At 40.7% G+C, this 19,494-nt stretch overlaps 1 protein-coding gene across 13 annotated transcripts in view; it reads right to left on the bottom strand.

The window, feature by feature from the left end:
* Positions 1-19,494, bottom strand: part of RAPGEF2 (Rap guanine nucleotide exchange factor 2) — a 291,986-nt gene that overhangs the window by 145,730 nt on the left and 126,762 nt on the right. For all 13 annotated transcript variants that reach the window (XM_037897472.2, XM_043545917.1, XM_037897464.2 and 10 more), the window contains exon 4: positions 14,425-14,508. In XM_037897472.2, coding sequence (XP_037753400.1) covers positions 14,425-14,508 — 84 coding nt within the window. The remainder of the gene's footprint in view (positions 1-14,424; positions 14,509-19,494) is intronic.

The following is a 19,494-nucleotide window of genomic DNA, read 5'->3' as shown; positions in this document are numbered from 1 at the left end:
GCTATAACCAGAGACCACTAGAGCAAGACAGACGTAAATTCCAAAACAAAGCATTCTGATTTCTGCCATGCTAACTTCCAAAATAACCTTAAATTTTTAGGCCAGCAATTTAAGTGACCCCTGGGAGAAACCAGGGTCTCTGTTGCTAACCTGCCATTCAGGTTCTATTCATGGGTGGAATGGATTCAGTGCAGCTTTCCCTTTCCCCACTGTTTTATTTGACTGATGCCATATCTTCACTGCTTAAAAAAAAAAAAAGGTACCGGTACTTTTTTTAACGGACAAATGACACACAACACATCTTTTTATTCTAGGTTAGACCTATCCTGCTCTTCACTGCTAAAAAAGGTGTGTTTTTAAGCAGGGGGTAACTAAGGCTACATCTACACTGCGCACCTTACAGCGGCACAGCGTAGCCACTCTGTTGGCAGGAGAGCTCTCTTCTGCCAACAAAATAAAACCACCCGCAATGAGGAGCGCTAGCTTTTTTGGCGGGAGAGCATTTCCCATTGACAAAGCGCTGTCCACACCAGTGCTTTTCGTCGGTAAAACTTTTGTCAGTCAAGGGTGTGGTATTTTTACACCCGTGAGCAACAAAAAATTTACCGAAGAAAGTGCAGCGTTGGCATAGCCTAATGCACAAGCACTATTCAGAGTGAAAAAACAAAGACCAGTACCGTGAAGTACACCCACCAAGGTCAACCCCAGATGCAGATGCAGGACAGACCTTGATGAGTTTACCTCACAGTAAATCTAAAGTGCCTGGTCTTCAATGTGTTTTTACCTTGGGGCAGCTCATGAGCATTAGTTACACTTCCTTTTTAACAGGGAATACAAGGCCTGAGAGAAGAACACTTTTCACTTTGGATAGGTCTAAATTAGAATAAAAGATGTGTTTTTAAAACTTGTTAACTAACAGATTTTAATTAACAATTAAAACCCCCTACTGTAGGCAGAAATTGTGTTTTAATGTATTAGCTGGTTGAGGTGAACCTGGAAGAAGACAACTGCAGTTTAGCAGGGAGATAGCCCTCAATGAAGAGCACCAGAGTGTTCTGTAGATAAATGGATTTGGTATTGTTAGCTTATGCCCCTTGTAAAAAATAATCACACTTATAAATCTAGCAGGGAGAGCATTAGACTTCTAACTGAGCACCTAAGGAAGCTGGCACTGGGCTTGCATATAGCCAACAGAGCTGCATACTGGAAAAAAATATAGCAAAAGTATACATTCAGAGATTATAAGGCCATAAATAGGGCCCTACCAAATTTACGGCCACGAAAAACGCATCACGGACCGTGAAATCTGGTCTCCTGTCTGAAATCTGGTCTTGTGTGTGCTTTTACCCTATACTATACAGATTTCATTTTGGGGCAGGGGGGTGGGGGGGAAGGGGTGGAGACCAGCATTTCTCACATAGGGATGTGATGTAAAAGGGAGTTGCAGGGATGGTCACAAGGTTATTTTAGGGGGTCACGGTATTGCCACCCTTACTTCTGTGCTGCCTTCAGAGCTGGGTGGCCAGAGAGTGGTGGCTGCTGAGTGAGGGCCCAGCTCTGCAGGAAGCAGCGCAGAAGTAAGGGTGGCAATACCATACCATGTCATCCTTACTTCCGCACTGCTGCCTTCAGAGCTGGGTGGCCGGAGAGTGACGGCTGCTGACTGAGGGCCCAGTTTTGCAGGCAGCAGCTTTGCCTTCAGAGCTGGGCTCCCAGCCAGCAGCCGCCGCTCTCCAACTGCCCAGCTCTGAAGGCAGCACTGCCGCCAGCAGCAGCACAGAAGTAAGCATAGCTGTACCGCAATCCCTCCTACAATAGCATTGCGACCCCCCCCGCCCACAACTCCTTTGGGTCAGAACCCCTATAACTACACCACTGTGAAATTTCAGATTTAAACAGCTGAAATCATGAAATTTAAGATTTTTAAAATCCTATGACCATGAATTTGGTAGGGCCTTAGCCATAAGGGATCATTATGATCATTTAGGTAGATATCCTGCGTAACACAGTCCATAGAACTTCCCCAAAGTAATACCTGTTTTAACTCTGCATATCTTCAAGAAAAGCAGTTAAGCACGCAATGAGTAATGCAGGACTAGTAAAAGAGGGAAGAAAAAAGCCCTATGCAGTCAGCACCAAAGTGGACATCAGTTCTATAGTTAAGTCCCTGGAATAGAGTTGCCAAATTTCTACTTGCACAAAAACGAACACCCTTGCCCCGCCCCCTGCCCCACCTCTGAGGCCCCGCCCATGCCCTGCCCCTTCTCCAAGGACCAGCCCCCTGTTCACTCCATTTCCCGCCCCCCCCCCATCACTTGCTCTCCCCACCCTCACTCACTTGATCATTTTCACCAGGCTGGCTCAGGATCCTAGGGTGCGGGAGGTGGTGAGGACTCTGGCTGGGGGTGCGGGCTACGGGGTGGGGCCAGAAATGAGAAGTTTGGAATGCGGGAGGGGACTCCAGGCTGAGGTAGTGGGTTTGGATACAAGAGAGGCTGAGAGCTCCAGCTGGGGGTGCGGGCTCTGGAGTGGGGCCAGGGATGACGGGTTTGGGGTGCAGGAGAGGCCTTGGGGGTGAAGCTGAGGGGTTCGGAACATGGAAAGAGGCTCTAGGGCTGAGGCAGAGGCTTGGGGTGTGGGAGGAGGTACAGGCTCTGATGTGGGGCTGGGGATGAGGGATTTGGAATGTAGGCGAGTGCTCCGGAGGGTGGGAGGAGGATCAGGTCTGGGTCGGGGGATTGGAGGGCGAGAGGGGGCTCTGGGGTGGGGCTGGGGATGAGGGGTTTGGGGTGTAGGAGGGTGCTCTGGGCTGGGACTTAGGGCAGGAGGGGGATCAGGGCTGGGGTTGGGGGGAGGTCAGGGATGCAGGCTCCGGGCAGCGCTTACCTCAGGCAGCTCCCTGAAGCAGCCTGCATGTCCCCCCTCCAGCTCCCACATGGAGGCACAGCCAGGCAACTCTGCGCACTGGCACACCACTGTCCTGTCCGCAAGCGCCACCCCAACAGCTCCCATTGGCCACAGTTCCCGGCCCATGGTAGCTGCGGGGCAGTGGTTGGGGCGGGGGCAGCGTGCGGAGCCCCCGACTCCCCCTACACATAGAAGCCGGGGGGTGGGACATGCAGGCTGCTTCCCAGGAGCCGCATAATGCGGAGGCTACAGGGAGCCTGCCAGCCCTGCTGCGCAGCGCTGCCAGATAGTCAATGGTACTCACTGGAGCAGCCAGGATCCCTTTTCGAACAGGCGTTATGGTTGAAAACTGGACACCAGGTCACCCTACCCTGGAATCTTAAGTGTAGAAGACATAATTTCATTCAGTGATAACTTCATTGAATTAAAAATTGGGGTTTATAACGAATTAAATGTGAAAATGGATAGTAAGAGCGGTACAATAACCACTTATGTATTTTTACATAAATTTTGAAATTTTAAAATCAACCATATTTTCAGCATTTGATATGCCACAGGTTTTTGGACTGATAACATACCTGCATTGTAGAAATTGTTGACGGAAGGGGAGGAGAATTTCAGCAACTGGGTCTGAGATATTTGGGGCCTTGATCCTCTGAAGAGGCATGTAAAGCAATTTAGGATTACAGGATAAAATGATCAACAGTGGAATAGTGTTGAAACTTAAGTTTTCATCTTCAAAGTTCAGTTAACACCCCATTAAGATGAAAAGGGCAGTTCACACCACTCAGCTATTATTTCAGGCCCTACAGACCCAGGAAGACACCACTGCATCCATTTACACATTCCAATAACCTTTAAAACATGATTGAATTGCCAGATCAGATCAGACCAGCGGACACCGAGTCTGGTAGATTTCTGACAGTGGCCAGCACTTTTCAAGGGAAGGTCTTAGAAAAACAAAGTGGACAATCTGAAATTAGGGATTCTTCATAATCCATGTCCTTTATCATATATACACTCATGCTAGTTTGAATCCAGCTAGCATGAGTAACAACAGCAGTGAAAAGAGCACAGAAGGGGCTTCAGCATATACGGTAGAAGCTCAGCATGGACCCTGGGTAAGTATTCTGCTCATTAGCCCATGCTGCACTGTCTTCACTGCTATGGTTACTCGCACTAGCTGGATTCAAAATAGCTCGAGTGGGCTTGCACTGCTTTGCTGTGTAGACGTACTCAAAAAACTGACTGAATCCCTGAAACATACGAATTTACTTTTCTTTTAAAAAGTCCTATCTAATGAAAATGCCTATTTTTATCCAAACAATGTTTAATCCCTTTTTGAATCCTACTAAGCTATTGGCTTTAATATAGTGTGGAAGTAAGTTCCCCAGGTTAATTCTACATTGTGTTTAAAAAAAAAAAAATTTTGTGTGTGTCAATTTTATACAAGCTGCCTTTCATTTTCATTCATCATTGAATGTCCTTTGGTTTTGCAATTACTACAGTAGTTAATCTGAAACATTGCAAAACTCTGAAATCTACAGATGAAGTGCTATAAAAGCCTATGTATTTGTTTTTGCAAATCTACTGCAGATGATGGTCATCTGTCTACAGACTTCAAAACCAGCAGGTGACCTTGGAAACTATTCAAGCTGCAATCGCAAAACAGGGTTCTTTTTATGACTGTTTCAAGTATTCTAATAAGAGACTTATTTTATGGCAATCTTCAGTGAATTTTTAAAAAATGCATTAATCAGCTGTACAAACATCTGGAAAGTAGTAGTTATAGCAACCACAACAAAATTTCCAACTTGATCAAGTAACTAAAGACTGCAGCTGAGAGTACAACATACTAGAAGTCAGCAACACTCATCAGAATAAGGTTGAGAAAGAAAGCTCTTAAGGTGCACTAAATAATTTAAGTTTTATAAAAAGGGGGAAATTTTACACTACCGCAAACATGGAAGACATTTATAGCAAAAAAATTTGACCAGTATTATTGGAGATATTTCTATTTTGATAAAGACATTGATTCAAACAACCCAGCTTCTGCCTGATCTTGCAGAGAAGTCATGTGCTTATTTCATGACATCAGTGTTACCATGGAAATAATGTGATGTCACAAAATAAGCATTATGAACTTACTGAAGGACAAATAGTAGTAGGAAAAATATTATCTGAGAAGCAAGACCTTGTCTGAACACACAGTTAAACTAATTAATACACAGTAAATCCTCCCCCCCCCGCATTGTGATATGCATTTGAAATTTCTCAGCCGCATGAAAATTTTTAATTCAAAGTTGAATATTCACTTATTTTTAAAATCCTTTCTTCAGCCTACAAGTCCCAATTCAGAAGATAGAAATAAAAATTGATCAAATGTTTTTCAAAAGCTAGAAACTGAGTAAGATTAAGAATGACAACTCAGCCAAGATTTTGCTAGTAAAACAGAATTAGGACATTCCAAAGAGAAGGCGAAAGTGCACATGCTGACCACATTAGTGACAATTCTAATTCATTTAGATTAAAAATCATACATATTAAAATCACAAATCTCAAATAGCCCCAGACTCTGCATTTCACCCAGAGTCTGTAGTTCTCTAGATTTCTACTCTGTATTTGGATATACATGCACTCAAATAAATCCAACTGCACACTGAAATAAATGTTCTATATTCAATTAACACAGGAGTAGTAAGAAGTCTGAGAGATCAGCAGTTGTATCAAGTGTAAACTAAATTCCTTTCTGAAGGTAAAATCAGAGGGGTTGAGCAATGGTGGCTGTCCTGCTCTGCCTCCTAATTACTGCAGCATTTTGTAGTGAGAGGTGCTTAATCTTGGCTCTCAGTTCCTACCAACTGTAGGGAAACATTAGCTCCAAAATTACAACGTATTTGTTGGTCTGAAAAGCTTCTCTTTTCAACGGATGGACTGACTTCTGCCACTTGCAGATGCAATGAAGACCACTTATGGGACTCTCTCTTAGATGTCATCGTTGGGGACAGCGTTTACCCCTTATAATACAGGAAGGACCCCTAAATTACCATGCTTCCCCTTTTCAAGAAGCTATCGCCATAATGGTCTACTCCGAGTGAGAGTTGTAGGTGCTCAATGGGTTACTGTAGTTTCCTTCTCTCCTATACACCTTGTTTTGGCACTTTTTCCACTACCACCATTTGGATTGTGTGTGTTTATGTTCCTGAGGCCCTTATTGCTGCCATTTTCCCTCATTGCCACCTCCTTCTCATCTGTATTTCAGTTACCCAGTACCATCAGCGTGTCTGTGTTTATACAGCATGAGTAATCTCTGCCCCAAGGAGATTACAGTCAGTTTTACAGACAATGAAGTTTAGCCAATACACCAGATGACTAAATAAAGGTAAATCTCTAAACAGTGACAATGCACCTTTTTAAACATCTCTTTATTGGCTTATTGTTAAGAGCTTCCTGGGAAGAAGTGTGTTTCATAAAAGAAGTGAAATGGAGCAGAATTTCAAGGGGCAAAACAGAGGTAGTCTTATTCCAAGCATAAGAGGCAGTTTCTAATTTACTGCTTGATATTCCACTTCATTTTATTTTTAAAGGAGAATGGAGAGGGTGGTGGGGCTTTGTTTTCAGGATCCCTACTGTCTTTCCCTAGCCACCCCAAAAGCACAACATGAGGATTAATCTCCCACAACGTGAGCGTCAGAAGTGGCTTTTGGTTGCTAGCTGATGTTGCATCTCCAGACAGAAGTCAATAATAGGTTGACACAGAAAACACTCTTCTGCAGTGGTGTGAAGGTACAACTTACTATGACCTTGTTAGACACTATAGTTGGACCATCTATATGGCACAGCTCTCATTTAGTCAACATCTTCCCTCCATGTGTGGATTTCCCTTCTACCTACATTTTTCTTCTGTATACCTTCCCTTCTGTTTCTCTCCCTTCCCAAAGCAATGTCCAGATGCTATTTTTTTTTTTTTTTTTTTTTTTTTTTACACAGAGTTCACTTTGTTGTTCCTTTCGGGGAAATGCTGACTAGTAGCATGTCAGTTTCACTCTGATTCTGATCTTATCAGGGACCCCAGGAAAGTACAATATGTATGATAAGTAATACAGCTGAAGTCCTCTCTTCAGTACTGAGCAAGTAATCTCTCAATGCTGGTTGCTGCAAGTAAACTTTAATTTTTACAATCCCAAACTAAAATTTAAAATCCTTATATTTAAATCTAACCTATACTTTACCAACGTCTTTGGTAATTCATTTCAATTGTTAAACCTCGTACTTAAAAAAAGAAAATGAAAGAAAAAGCTATCCCACTTTGTCATTTCTCTAAATTGAACATATTTAAGTGTCTTAATATTTCATGATACATTTTTATTCAAATATAGCACCAATGTTTTTTATTTTACAAAAGCAACAATGACAAAAGTGTGTGACTTGCTGTGATTAAAGAGTTATCCATATAATCTATGAAGTGCCTGAAAATAATAAAAGTGAGTGTCCTGGACAGAGTTATACAATATTTCTGAAACTGATAGAGGTTATTCAGAATAATTTTCCTCACCTTAAATAGTGATATTTCCTCTGCCAATAAAGCTGTGCTATTAGCATTCTAATTTTAGGTTCCCTTCAAAAACATCTTCAGAACAACTGCCGACACAACGATTCTAGGTAAGAATCTAGATATCTCTAGCAAAGATAAGAGATTCATCCACTACTTCAAATGTTTTTATTTGAAAATTATAAATAGGATAGATAAGGAGTGACTTTTTAAATTAGAATACATCCAAGGCTTTTGTGGCCCAAACTCCTACAGATTTGGTGTATACTTCTGACCAAACTATTTAACAGCAAAGTCAGCTTACTAAAATATTTGTTTAGTTTGGTTGTTGCTTCATTGGAAATTCCAATTTGTGTCTGATTCATTTGGCCCAAAATCTTAGCCCTGTGCAACCAGAAGCAATTTGAAAGGGTCAAATATTAGAAAATTCACCTTCTGCAATTGTTGATCATCTATCTGGTGTGCATTTCTTACCAGCCAAATACAGACAGTGTTCATAGTTTTATTTTGTTTTTAATATTTTTTCACTCCATCAACTATTATTGGGGGAAAGAGGCAGAGCGGGGCCTCATGGCGGAGTGCAGGTAGGGCCATGGTCCAGGTGCCGGTAGCTCTCCCACTTCTCAGGAGCTTCCAGCAGCAGCACTCCAAAGGCAGCACTGGACCTCCAAAGGGAGGTGCACTGCATCTGGCATTTCTTGCCCCGTTTGGGGAGAATTAGCCTCCCCAAGCCTTTTACCTACCGCCCATGTGTGGAATGTGTTCTGATTGAGGTTGTCTATCATGGAGTTTGTAAGATAAATCTATATACTCTGAGATTCATTTAGAGAGGTGTTGTTTTGATTTTGCCAACCCGTCGAGCAGAGGTGATGGCGACAAGGAAGGACATTTTCATGGATAGGTGTACACAAGAGCAGGTTGCCATTAGTTCGAACGGGGGCCTAGTTAGAGAACGTAGGATTAGGCTGGGATCCCAAGCAGGGGCTCCGGGGATGGTCAGGGAATAGGGAGGTGCAGGGGGGGTTGAATGGGGGCAGGGATCCCAGGGGGCCAGTCAGGAAAGAGAAGTCGGGTTGGATGGGGCGGTGGGGGACAGTCGGGGCAGGGGCTCCGGAGGTGGTCAGGGGACAGGGAGGGGTAGATGGTGCAGGGGTCCCAGGGGGGCCATCAGGGGGCGAGAAGCAGGGGGATTGGATAGGGGGCGGGGGCTGGGCCATGCCTGGCTGTTTGGGGAGGCCCTCCATACAATTTTGGAAACCTGATGTGGCCTTCAAGCCAAAAAGTTTGCCCGCTCCCGGTATAGAAGATACCATCAGGGATGCTTAGTTTTGCAGTTCTCAAACTGTGGATTTGTGTCTCCACAGATAACATGCTTGTTAACAAGCAAAAATGTTTTAAAAAAAAATACAGATGTGAGAAATAACAGACCTCGACCCTATTGTCCCTCTGCAAATTTGTGTACACAGAGTCAATCCCTTACCTCTCTCTAAAAGTGCAAAGTCTCAAAAAGTTCAATGAATAGAAGATTGTTGGGGACAGAAGAGATCTGGACAAGGAGAAGAAGTCTGGAGATAAATGTGAGAAGGGAGGAACAGGCAGTAGAAACAAAAGTGAAACTGGTTGAACAGCATATTCCAGACATCTTAAGGTCTTTCTTAGTGTAGCCTTCATTGATGTGAGATCTACCATACATTCTCTCACTAGAAGAGAAAACCTATAACGGCAGCAGGCCGTAAAAGAGACCCAGTTTGCGAATATTTTAATGAAGTTCCTCTACCTGTGGGTAAGACAGCCATGCGGGCAAAATGCAAACAGTGCAACGAAGAAATGCAAAGCCTGGTTGCCCGAATAGCACAAGATTATGAGAAGTGTTCCTTCTCAGGAGGAAGCTGCATTGAAGATGATGAAAGGAACATGCAGGATCTTCAGGTTAGTAAACTTTTTTATTTCATACTTCTTTCTTAAGGACTGCCTGTCTGCCTTATTCTCAGTTCTCATGTTTGAGCAAAAAATACAGTTGTTACTCTATGGTACTATCATTTTAGATGCAGTTGTGATAAAAAATAAGTAGCTGAAATAGGCAGATCTTCCTTTTACAATTTCACCTTTAAAGTAGTACTGAGTGTCAGTGAATGCAATGCGTAATACCAAATGAGCAGTATGTTAATAATAATTAAATAACTGCATTGACTTATTTTGTTTAGAAGAATCCATTCTCAACATACAGGATTCTGAAGACTATCCACCTTCAAGATCACCATCATTTTCTATAGTTTCAGAGTTATCTGCCAATGATAATGTTTCAGTAACATCATGTATGTCACATAGCCACAGTATATCACCTGTAGCAAAAAGAAAAATAAAATCTCCGTCATCCAGAAACAACCATAGATAAGTTTGTGATAAGAACCAGCAAATTACAAAAAGAGGGAACTGATGAAAAAGTTGCCCAGTTTGTTTAAGCAACAAACTCTCCTTTCTGTATGATTGAGAACCTACACTTCATTAACATGGTTCAGCCGTTAAGACCAGGATACAGTCCACCCAACAGAGCAGATGTCACAGGCAAATTGCTGGATAAAGTGTATGAAAGAGAAATTGAGCAGTGTGCAAAAGGTCTAGAGGGTGAAATTGTTAACCTGAGTCTTGATGGGTGGACCAATTGTCCACAATGATCCTGTTGTATGTGCTTGTCTGACAACAGAAGAAGGGAATGTGTTCCTTACAGAAACAATTGATACATCAGAAAATGCACACACAGCAGAATACTTACAAGCGGGAGCAGTAAAAGCTATAACAAACGGTGAAAAAAAATTCAAATGTCTAGTACACAGCTTGGTCACAGACAATGCTGCAAATGTATCCAAGATGAGAAGAAATTTAGAAGAGAGTCCCAGGCTAACAACATATGGTTGCAGTGCTCATTTGATGCACCTCCTAGCCAAAGACTTCAGTGTTCCAGAAATAAAGGCTAATGTTGTTGAAATTGCAAAATACTGTCCTAACAACTGCTTTGCAGCAGCTGCTCTGAAAAAAGTGGGAGGAACCAAGCTAACTCTCCCACAAGATGTGCGATGGAACTTAGTAGTGTACTGTTTTGAGCACTATATCAAGAACTGGTCTAATCTGATGACAGTTTGTGAACAAAATCATGAAAAAATAGATGGCACTGCCACAGCCAAAGTTCTCAGCATTGGGCTTAAGAGAAATGTTGAACACATGCTGAGTACCCTGAAGCCTATTTCTGTAGCCTTGAACAAAATGCAGAGAAACAGCTGTTTTATTGCTGTCGCTGTTGAAATTTGGAAGGAACTGAGTAAGATCTTAAAAAGAGAAATATGCAACGACAGAGCTAAATTACAAGCATTAAAAAAACGAATGGGACAAGCACTATCTCCAGCTCATTTTCTTGCAAATATTCTCAATACTCAGTACCAGGGTCAAACCTTAACTGCTGAAGAGGAGGAATTGGCTATGACATGGACATCCAGCAATCATCCCTCCATAATGCCAACTATAATAAACTTTAGAGCTAAGGGTGAACCATTCAAGAAATATATGTTTGCTGATGATGTTTTAAAGAAAGTCACACCAGTGAACTGGTGGAAGGCACTTAAGCACTTGGATTCAGAGACTGTTAAAGTGATAATCTCACTTTTAACAGCCGTAGCTTCTTCTGCCAGTATAGAAAGAATATTTTTTTCCTTTGGACTAATTCATTCCAAATTGAGAAATCGTTCGGGACCCAAAAAGGCAGGAAAGCTTGTTTTTCTTTTCCAGATTATGAATAAACAGGAAAATGAAGGGGAAGATAACTGAGTTAGCAGCAGAAGCCAATATTTTAAGTTTCTCATGTTGACCTGGCTGACATAGTGGATTTAATTTTTATTGTTTTTTTTTTAAATATTTCATTTAACTAGTTTAGTTAAAAACAATTTTACTGAAAACAAACCTGATTTAAAAAACCTTAAATGTTTAGCTAAATTCAAGAATTCATACGCTTGTTTTGTTAAAATATTATATGTTTGCTGTTGAAGAAAAAGATCCAGAATACATAACGTTGTTGTTTTAGTTAAATAAAACAATTTACATGTCTGTCTGGTGATGTTTTCCTCCTAATCCATCATGGAAAGAATATCCTCCAAATATTAATGATTAACCTGTTGAATTAGAGATAGTTCACCTCCCAATGACTACATAAATATCTGCTTCAATTATCTTTGGTAAATGAAATAACCAAACAATCATTCATTTTCTGATATAGCTGTAAAACTAATCTGAAAAGTTTTCAAAATAAATCACTTTAAAAATGTATAGTGTGTACCTTCTAAAAATGAAACCTACATCTATCTCTGAGTTGTGAAGAATATATAGTAAGGTTATAACAACCAACAAGAATGCACTTTTATATAGAAATCCATGATTAAAACAAGTCTTCCTGACTAGTGATTTAAATCAATTTAATTTAAATCAAATCCACCTGGATTTGAAATGAATGCAATTAATTTAGTTAAGAGTGGCTCAAAGTACAGTTGGTTTGGGTGCTGATAACCAAGTTTACTGCAGTTAAAACCTTTCCTATAGCTATTTAAAGTGAGGAAAAGGAAGAGGAGGAGCAGGGAAACCATTGTATGTAACCAAACACTACCAAGCCATCACCTGAAACAAAGATTTGGTTGATGAAAATGTAGAGTAACAGGTTTCAGTGGTGACCCACCACGCCAGAAACTAACCTCTGAGCATTTAAGATTAAGGAGTCTTTAGGAAGGGGAAACAAATCTGAAACCACAAAAATATGTTTAAGTAACTTGAAGAATCTGCCAAACCCATAAAACCAAGTTAGAGGATGAAAGTCTGACCTTAGCTCACCTGGCAACAATTTAGGAAATTTGCAAGGTCCTTATATCGATACTGTGCCAGCATGTGCTGCAGTATCAAATTGAAATACAGCAAGGTAACCCAGATTGTCAGTACATTTCCAGCATTCAGTGAAGGGTCTTTGCATTTAAGAGCTGCTATTAATTTTAAATAAATTGCTCTTTCGGGGGGTAAGAGAAATAGTAATAACTTTAGGATACACTAAATTACTCCCAAATTATGTGTTTACCTGATAGGTTCTTGAAGGAGCTGTTATCCACTTCTCTGGACGCAAGGTCAATGATAACTAGACAGACACACACTTTTTGCCTAATTCTGAGCCCAATTCCCTTTGAGATTTGTGTCCTAATGGGAACTTGCAGAACCCTACCATTTTGTATTTGCAGTCAGAGAGCAACAGCAAGAACACACACTGTTTGTTAAGGAGGGAACTCCTCCCCATTGCAGAGAAAATAAACACTTAAAATCACTCCCTCCTGCTTGATAACTTGTCCTGCTTTGGGTTTCACGACACCATTCTCTCTTTGCTTTATCTCTGGCTGTTCCTTCAGTCTCTTCCAGAAGCTCCTTACCATTTCTGCTACACTTATTGTGGGTTATTACAGGGCTCTGTCCTAGCCCACTCCTCTTCTCTCTCTCTGGATGATCTAATCATTCATGTTGCTTTAATTATGATCTCTACACTGATGACTCTTAAATCTTCTTCTCCTAACCAATGGCCATCTAGCCAATCTCATATCTCCTTGTTAGTCTCTCACTGTTAACTGAAAGTGAATTCATTTTTCCTCCATTCTCTATCACTGTTCACAACTACGCTCTATCAGGCACATAACCTGGGTATCATCTTTGACTCCTCCCTCTCCCTTGTCAGAGTCAGCCCATTTCCAAATCTTGCTGTTTCTTCATACACGAGTTATGAAAGTCCTGACTTTCTCTTTTTTCCTTACACCTAAGACTCTTGCTGAAGCTTCATCTACCACCTTGATTACTCTTTCTCCTTTCTGTGCACTCTGACACCAACAAAACATCCTCTACCTATCATCATCTTGCCTGTCATTTTGGACTGTTCTTCTTATCCCAACCACATCAAGTGTAAGTTTAACCTTGCCTTTCAGGACCTGTTACACCACCTGTTACACCACCCCTTGCTACTTATAGAACTGTTACACCACTCCTTGCTACTTATAGAACTTTGCTGCCCGCCCCCAGGGATGCCAACTTTTGCAGTCCATCTATATATTTTCTTCCACACCATACCTTAGGCTTTGAATACCCTTCGAGAGCTGGGTGAAAGCCGTATAACATTCAAACCTCTCCTGACAAACCAAATCTATGACAACTACAAGAAATTAGTCAAGTATTAGTAAGACAGAAGGGCAACGGAGAGAGTTTATATTTCTAATGCAAAACAAACTGCATTACTAAAAACGTCATATCGTCAAAACATGTTAATCAAAACCGTAACCACTACATTTTTGCTGTACCCATTCTCCTATTTTTGACTCTCAGGCCATAAACTCTTAGTGATAGGGACTGTGATTTTCCTTCTGTTTGGCACAGTGCATAGTTGACTACGACGCTATCAGAAATAATAAATACAGATTTCAGCGATGTATCATTGACTCAAAATGTTTCTAAGTCTGTTACTTAAATAGACAAAAAATGTTTAATAAGTGTAAATTCAATCTAAAACAATGTTACACATCCTTTCTATGCCACTTTTCTTGTTAGACTGTAAGCTCTTCAAGGCAAGGACTGCATCTTTGTATCTGTTCGACATATGCCTAGAACAATAGGTCTCCCAATTCCAGTTGTGTCCTTTGAGTACACCACTACAAAACATATTTTTTCTGTTTTCCAACTTGTTTATTTTTGTGCATTTAACAGCACCTTGATGTCTAGTCAATATCTCCCTCTGTGTGGGTCTTTCAGAAGAGAGATATTTAGAAAAATGAGAAAATAGGATTGTAAAACTGCAAAAATGACAAGAAATACTAAAGGTATAACCTGAGTACTTTTTAAAAAACTGACTAGAATTCCATTTCATGGTGTTCCTTTAAAATATACAGATATTTAAATAGATATACCTGCTCCTTGGAAGAAACATAGACTCTTTGATGAACACTGAACCAGACAGCAGGATATACCAACAGGTGCCAATATCATCAGGGCTGGAATAAAGAAGAGAAAATGATGAGAAAAATAATTTAGATACTCGGTAGACATTGCAAAAATATGTTAGGAAGAGCATCACAAAACCATGAGCCAAAAATGCATAACAAACTATGAAGGAAAGCTAGTGTTTAATCATTTGCATCAAAATTCCTTAAACAATTCTAATTTCCCCGTAAAAACATACATCACCAGAACACCTTGAATTACCTAACAGATTTTTAAAATTACAATAGTTGGTAGCAGTAGCCCACAGCACACAATCACAGCAGCCCAATAAAATAAAACTGCACCTGATTATAAAAGATCAAAAACAAAGTCAAGCCTAGTAATATTGGTTTGTATTCTGCAGAATCTCTTACCCTTTGATGGAGGACAGAGCCCCTAGCCTTCAACATGAGCTCCTTCCCCATTTCTGCATGGTCCCTTCTTCCCATCCCCTCTTCCAAAAAAAATATTTACTCACTTCATGGCTCTGTCTTGCCAACCACAGTGCAGACAGAGGGCTCACATTCCAAAAGCACCTCCACTCATTTGTCAGCCCGCCCACACCAAACAATTCTGGGCTGCCTGTGTGTCTGGTGCTACTTTGTGCTGCTGTTCCATGCTTCTTCCTAGCACAAGAGAGGGTGCTGCCGCAGGGAAAAGCAGCTTTTTTTGGGGGGGGTGGGGGGGAGATCAGGACAAGTGATAGTGATTAGTTACTAGCAGGAAAGGAGGAACAAGTTGCAATTTGCTTCTCTCAGTGATCCTGACCCAGCTTATATCTCAGCTGGCCTTCCCGCCTGTACCACCCCTTCATTGCCCTCAGAACCTCCAAGAAACATGTCTGTAGGTGACACCTAAATGGGGGATTAAACTAGTTTCTAAAGATTTACAGGGAATAACCACATTAGAACAGCAAGTAGTTTGTGCCATCTTAATTGGTGTAGGCTAGGCTGTGACCATTCATTCTTTGCTTCTTCAGTTTTCACCACTCCTACAGCTTGTTGCCCAGATGCTTGAATACAGTCAATAAATGTACATAACATTTTCATCAAAAATCAAAATTACTGAGGTTCACTCTTAAGGATGTAGAATTAATCATTCTATAGCACTTCCTACTTAATTCTTTAAATTACAAGCTTCAAGTTTTTAGCAACAATTAGCTTGTTCAACCTTCAAGCAAGCCTAGCCCACGTATCTTTTAACAAAAGGTGACAGCATAGTTATTAAAATACAATATTTAAGCTAAGTAAGCTATTTAAGCTAGCTGCACATTTCTCATTTTAAAAAGCAAAGCTGAAAGTACATATATAACTATGTCCTCAAAAAAGATAACTGAGATACCACAGTGATGAGCGCTGTAGAAATGCATGTAGTAATTTTTAAAGAGAGAGGATGATGTGAGACAGAAACAAAGCAACAATCAGAAAAATGGCTAGAAATTATTAGAAAAGCATATAAACGACAGAGTATTAACATTCATAGTTAGGAAGTTAATTCTCTTTCAGTTCTTCCCTGAACATATAGCCATGATAGAAATAAGTCACTCTTGCAGACTTAATAATGAAACTGTTTGCCATGAAGAGACATCAGATACCTGGATGATAAACAAATAGATCACAATCTCATTTCCCTCAATGACCAAGTACAGAACAATTGACTGAGATGGCCATGTGGCCAAAAATAGTTCTTTCTTATTCTCACCAAATGGGCAACACTATTGTGATATGGGAAACTACACGCTACAAGAACTTATCCTGGAAGACAAATTCCAATGGGGGCAAATTAGAGCATCATCACAGGACAGAAGAACAGAAATTAAGATGTGTGTCAATGGCAACATGTCGTGCTTACTGTTCCTTGCATACCAGGAACAAACTGGTGTTTTCTTCCCAGGCATGTTGTCAAGGATATCTATTCTCTTTTTTTACTGATACTAATAGGCACTGAGAAATGGTGACAACAAAAGTTTAAATAAAACTGAAAACAAATTAGGAAAAATAAAGAAAGCTTCAATCTGACTGAAAAGCTGAGTTAGAGTCAGACTGTAGAGGATATAGAAACATGAGCATGAACTGAGGGAAAGAAACATGAGCATGAACTGAGAGAAGCTGGCACGTTGCAGTAGAGGAAGTTTGCAAGTACACAAATTGATCTGTGAAGGCAGACAGCAAAATATGAAAATAGGACTTGGAATGACTGTTTTAAGATTAATTTCAGAGTAGCAGCCGTGTTAGTCTGTATTCGCAAAAAGAAAAGGAGTACTTGTGGCACCTTAGAGATTAAGAAATTTATTTGAGCATAAGCTTTCGTGAGCTACAGCTCACTTCATCGGATGCATTCAGTGGTATTTTCCACTGAATGCATCCGATGAAGTGAGCTGTAGCTCATCGGATGCATTCAGTGGTATTTTCCACTGAATGCATCCGATGAAGTGAGCTGTAGCTCACGAAAGCTTATGCTCAAATAAATTTCTTAATCTCTAAGGTGCCACAAGCACTCCTTTTCTTTTTGTTTTAAGATTAAGAACTTCTCAAAAATGGAAGCAGTCGAAGGAAGAATTCACGTTGCACATTGAAATCACAGTTTCTGAAAAGGAAAAGCTGAAAGTCAAACTTAATTATTTGATTGTAAATCAGGATAGGGATACTTCAAATATCTTGGGCCCTGAACTGCCCAGAAGCAACACAAATTAAAATCTCTGTATATGTCTTCACTGCAGAGTACTAACAAGCTCTCTTATGGTGATCTCCAGGTAGAAGAAAAACTATCTTTACAGTTACCAGTATGCACAAGGTTGGGCTGTTTTTCATCTTGTACCAGCCTAAGGCTGTAAGTATGCACAATCCAAGGGGCGTTTTGATACACACACACACACACACACATATATATATATATTTGAATTTTAAGGCAAGTCTTTCATGCCACTCTTTCTGTGACCACCAACCTCACTTCCCATAATAAATGTTACGTAGCCAATGAGTAAAGAACCTGTTATTAGTGACTTGTGCAATCTGCACCCTAAACTTATCTAAAGCTGGAATACACTGGACTTGATTCTATTTCACAGCTATATTTTTGGTACTGCTCAAGATTATCTTCTTTGTGATGGTTTGTGGCATCAATTAAGAATATTGAATTATCAAGCAAAAGAAAGCCATAAAGGAACTGATGCATAAATAGATCAAAGTTTCAGGAACAATCACTCTGAGACATGGCAAATTTTGACATATAATCAACATCTGGACATCTGATTTTCTCTCTGCTTCCTCTCCTCCCCGCCCATTTCCCCTACACCCATCACTCCTTTTTCCAACATTGCCTCTATGAGGTTTAACAGAATCTAAACTGATTTTTTCTTTAATTACAATTGCTGATTTTGGATGTGGGTGAGACATTATGGCAGAAGTAACTGGCAGGTAGGGATGCTGGGTAAGGAAGCTGCTGGTAAGAGTTATGGAGGGAATTTCTTGGCTGTTAGGTGGGACAGGATTGCCAGTGGGGTGTCTCCACTTCACCCCAAACCCCCACCAGCATAGTACTGTGTTCCTAGTAGCCCTGGTTCAAGAGGCTATAGAGCCAGCTTTACAGCCTTTTGAAATGGTGCTTCCCTTGGACGATAGCACTGTGTACGTGAGAAGCTGCACTTGAATTGTGTTGGAGAAGTGATGGAGTCTGGACAGCCAGAAAGCAGCAGAAGGGGGGAAGGGCAGGGAAAGGAGCAGAGCATCTCCATCCCTCCTTTACTCTTGCTCCCTGCTTGGTTTTAACACGAATCATTTCTCAATGTGTGGGGTGCAAACAAGTGGGCAGCCTTCTCATTACCCACTTCTGGAGTCACGTTCCAGAGTTTGGAAGTTCTGCTCTCTAGACAATGTATACTCTAGGAACTCTGCAATCACAGTCCCCCTTCTCCCCACTCCACACTTGCCCTCCTAACCGCCACTCCACACATGCCTTAGGAAATCCACATCTACAAATTGTGGGCTTCCGAGAATAATAATTTAACAAAAACAACTTAGGAATTATGCATGGTGCAACAGCTCCTCTGAATTTCTTATGGCACACATGGCAGTTATGCATGATGCAAGAACCTCACATCTGGCTACAGTAGACTTAATTGCACCCTATGAATCTATGAAAATAGATAATTGCACCCTGTGAATCTATGAAAATAGCCAAAGCAAGACAAACAGTTTAAAACAGATCTGGAGTATTTAGACTAAGCCATTTTTGAGCTATGACCAGACAACAGATTAACAACAAAATTTTGCCTACCATCTGTCCCAAAGATACCTTCTAATCTCCAGGAAAAAAAAAAATCTAACCTGGCATAAAATCTTATTTGTAAAATCTCTTGTAGACTGGTTTCTTTTTGGCAAAAAGGAGTGCATGGGAGAAGAGTATCAAAACCAGTCCTATAGCATGTGGACAACATGCATCTCTCCCTTAAAAGCTATTGCTGCACTATTATAAGTTACACAACAAGTATATTCAATAATATTGCAAGGAAAGTTTTCCAGGCATTTAGGGAACAATAAGCTTTTGAGAATATGAAAAACTATTGTTTGTAGTTAGATACAGTCTTTGAAATAACAGATCATTATTGCAGAAACTCTAATATTACAGTATTATGTTCTAGATAGAAGTACAGCATTGTGCAAACACAGGTTTGGAAGCAGCACTAAAATGGGCACAACAAGACAATGCATTTGTAAGTTAAGCTTTCTGACACAGAGGTTTGTGCATTAATAGCCCACTCCTGCAATATACTGAGCACCCACAACTGACCTGACCTGCTCAGCACCTTGCAGGATCAGGCCCAAAGTGAGGAAAAAGCTTTTAATGATGCTGTTTGGAAATGAAGCTTTTCAGTAATTCACCTGTCGCTGAAAAAAGCGGCTTATTCAGACCACAAACCAGTGAAGAATCCTCTAGTTCCCCAAACCAATTCTCATCAGATGTTACTCAGATTACACAAGTAGGTGATATAACAAGGT

This window comes from Chelonia mydas, chromosome 4, assembly GCF_015237465.2.
Source record: "Chelonia mydas isolate rCheMyd1 chromosome 4, rCheMyd1.pri.v2, whole genome shotgun sequence".
Taxonomy (NCBI): domain Eukaryota; kingdom Metazoa; phylum Chordata; order Testudines; family Cheloniidae; genus Chelonia; species Chelonia mydas.
Note: the sequence above shows the minus strand (reverse complement) of the source record. Positions and strands in the feature narration are given on the sequence as shown.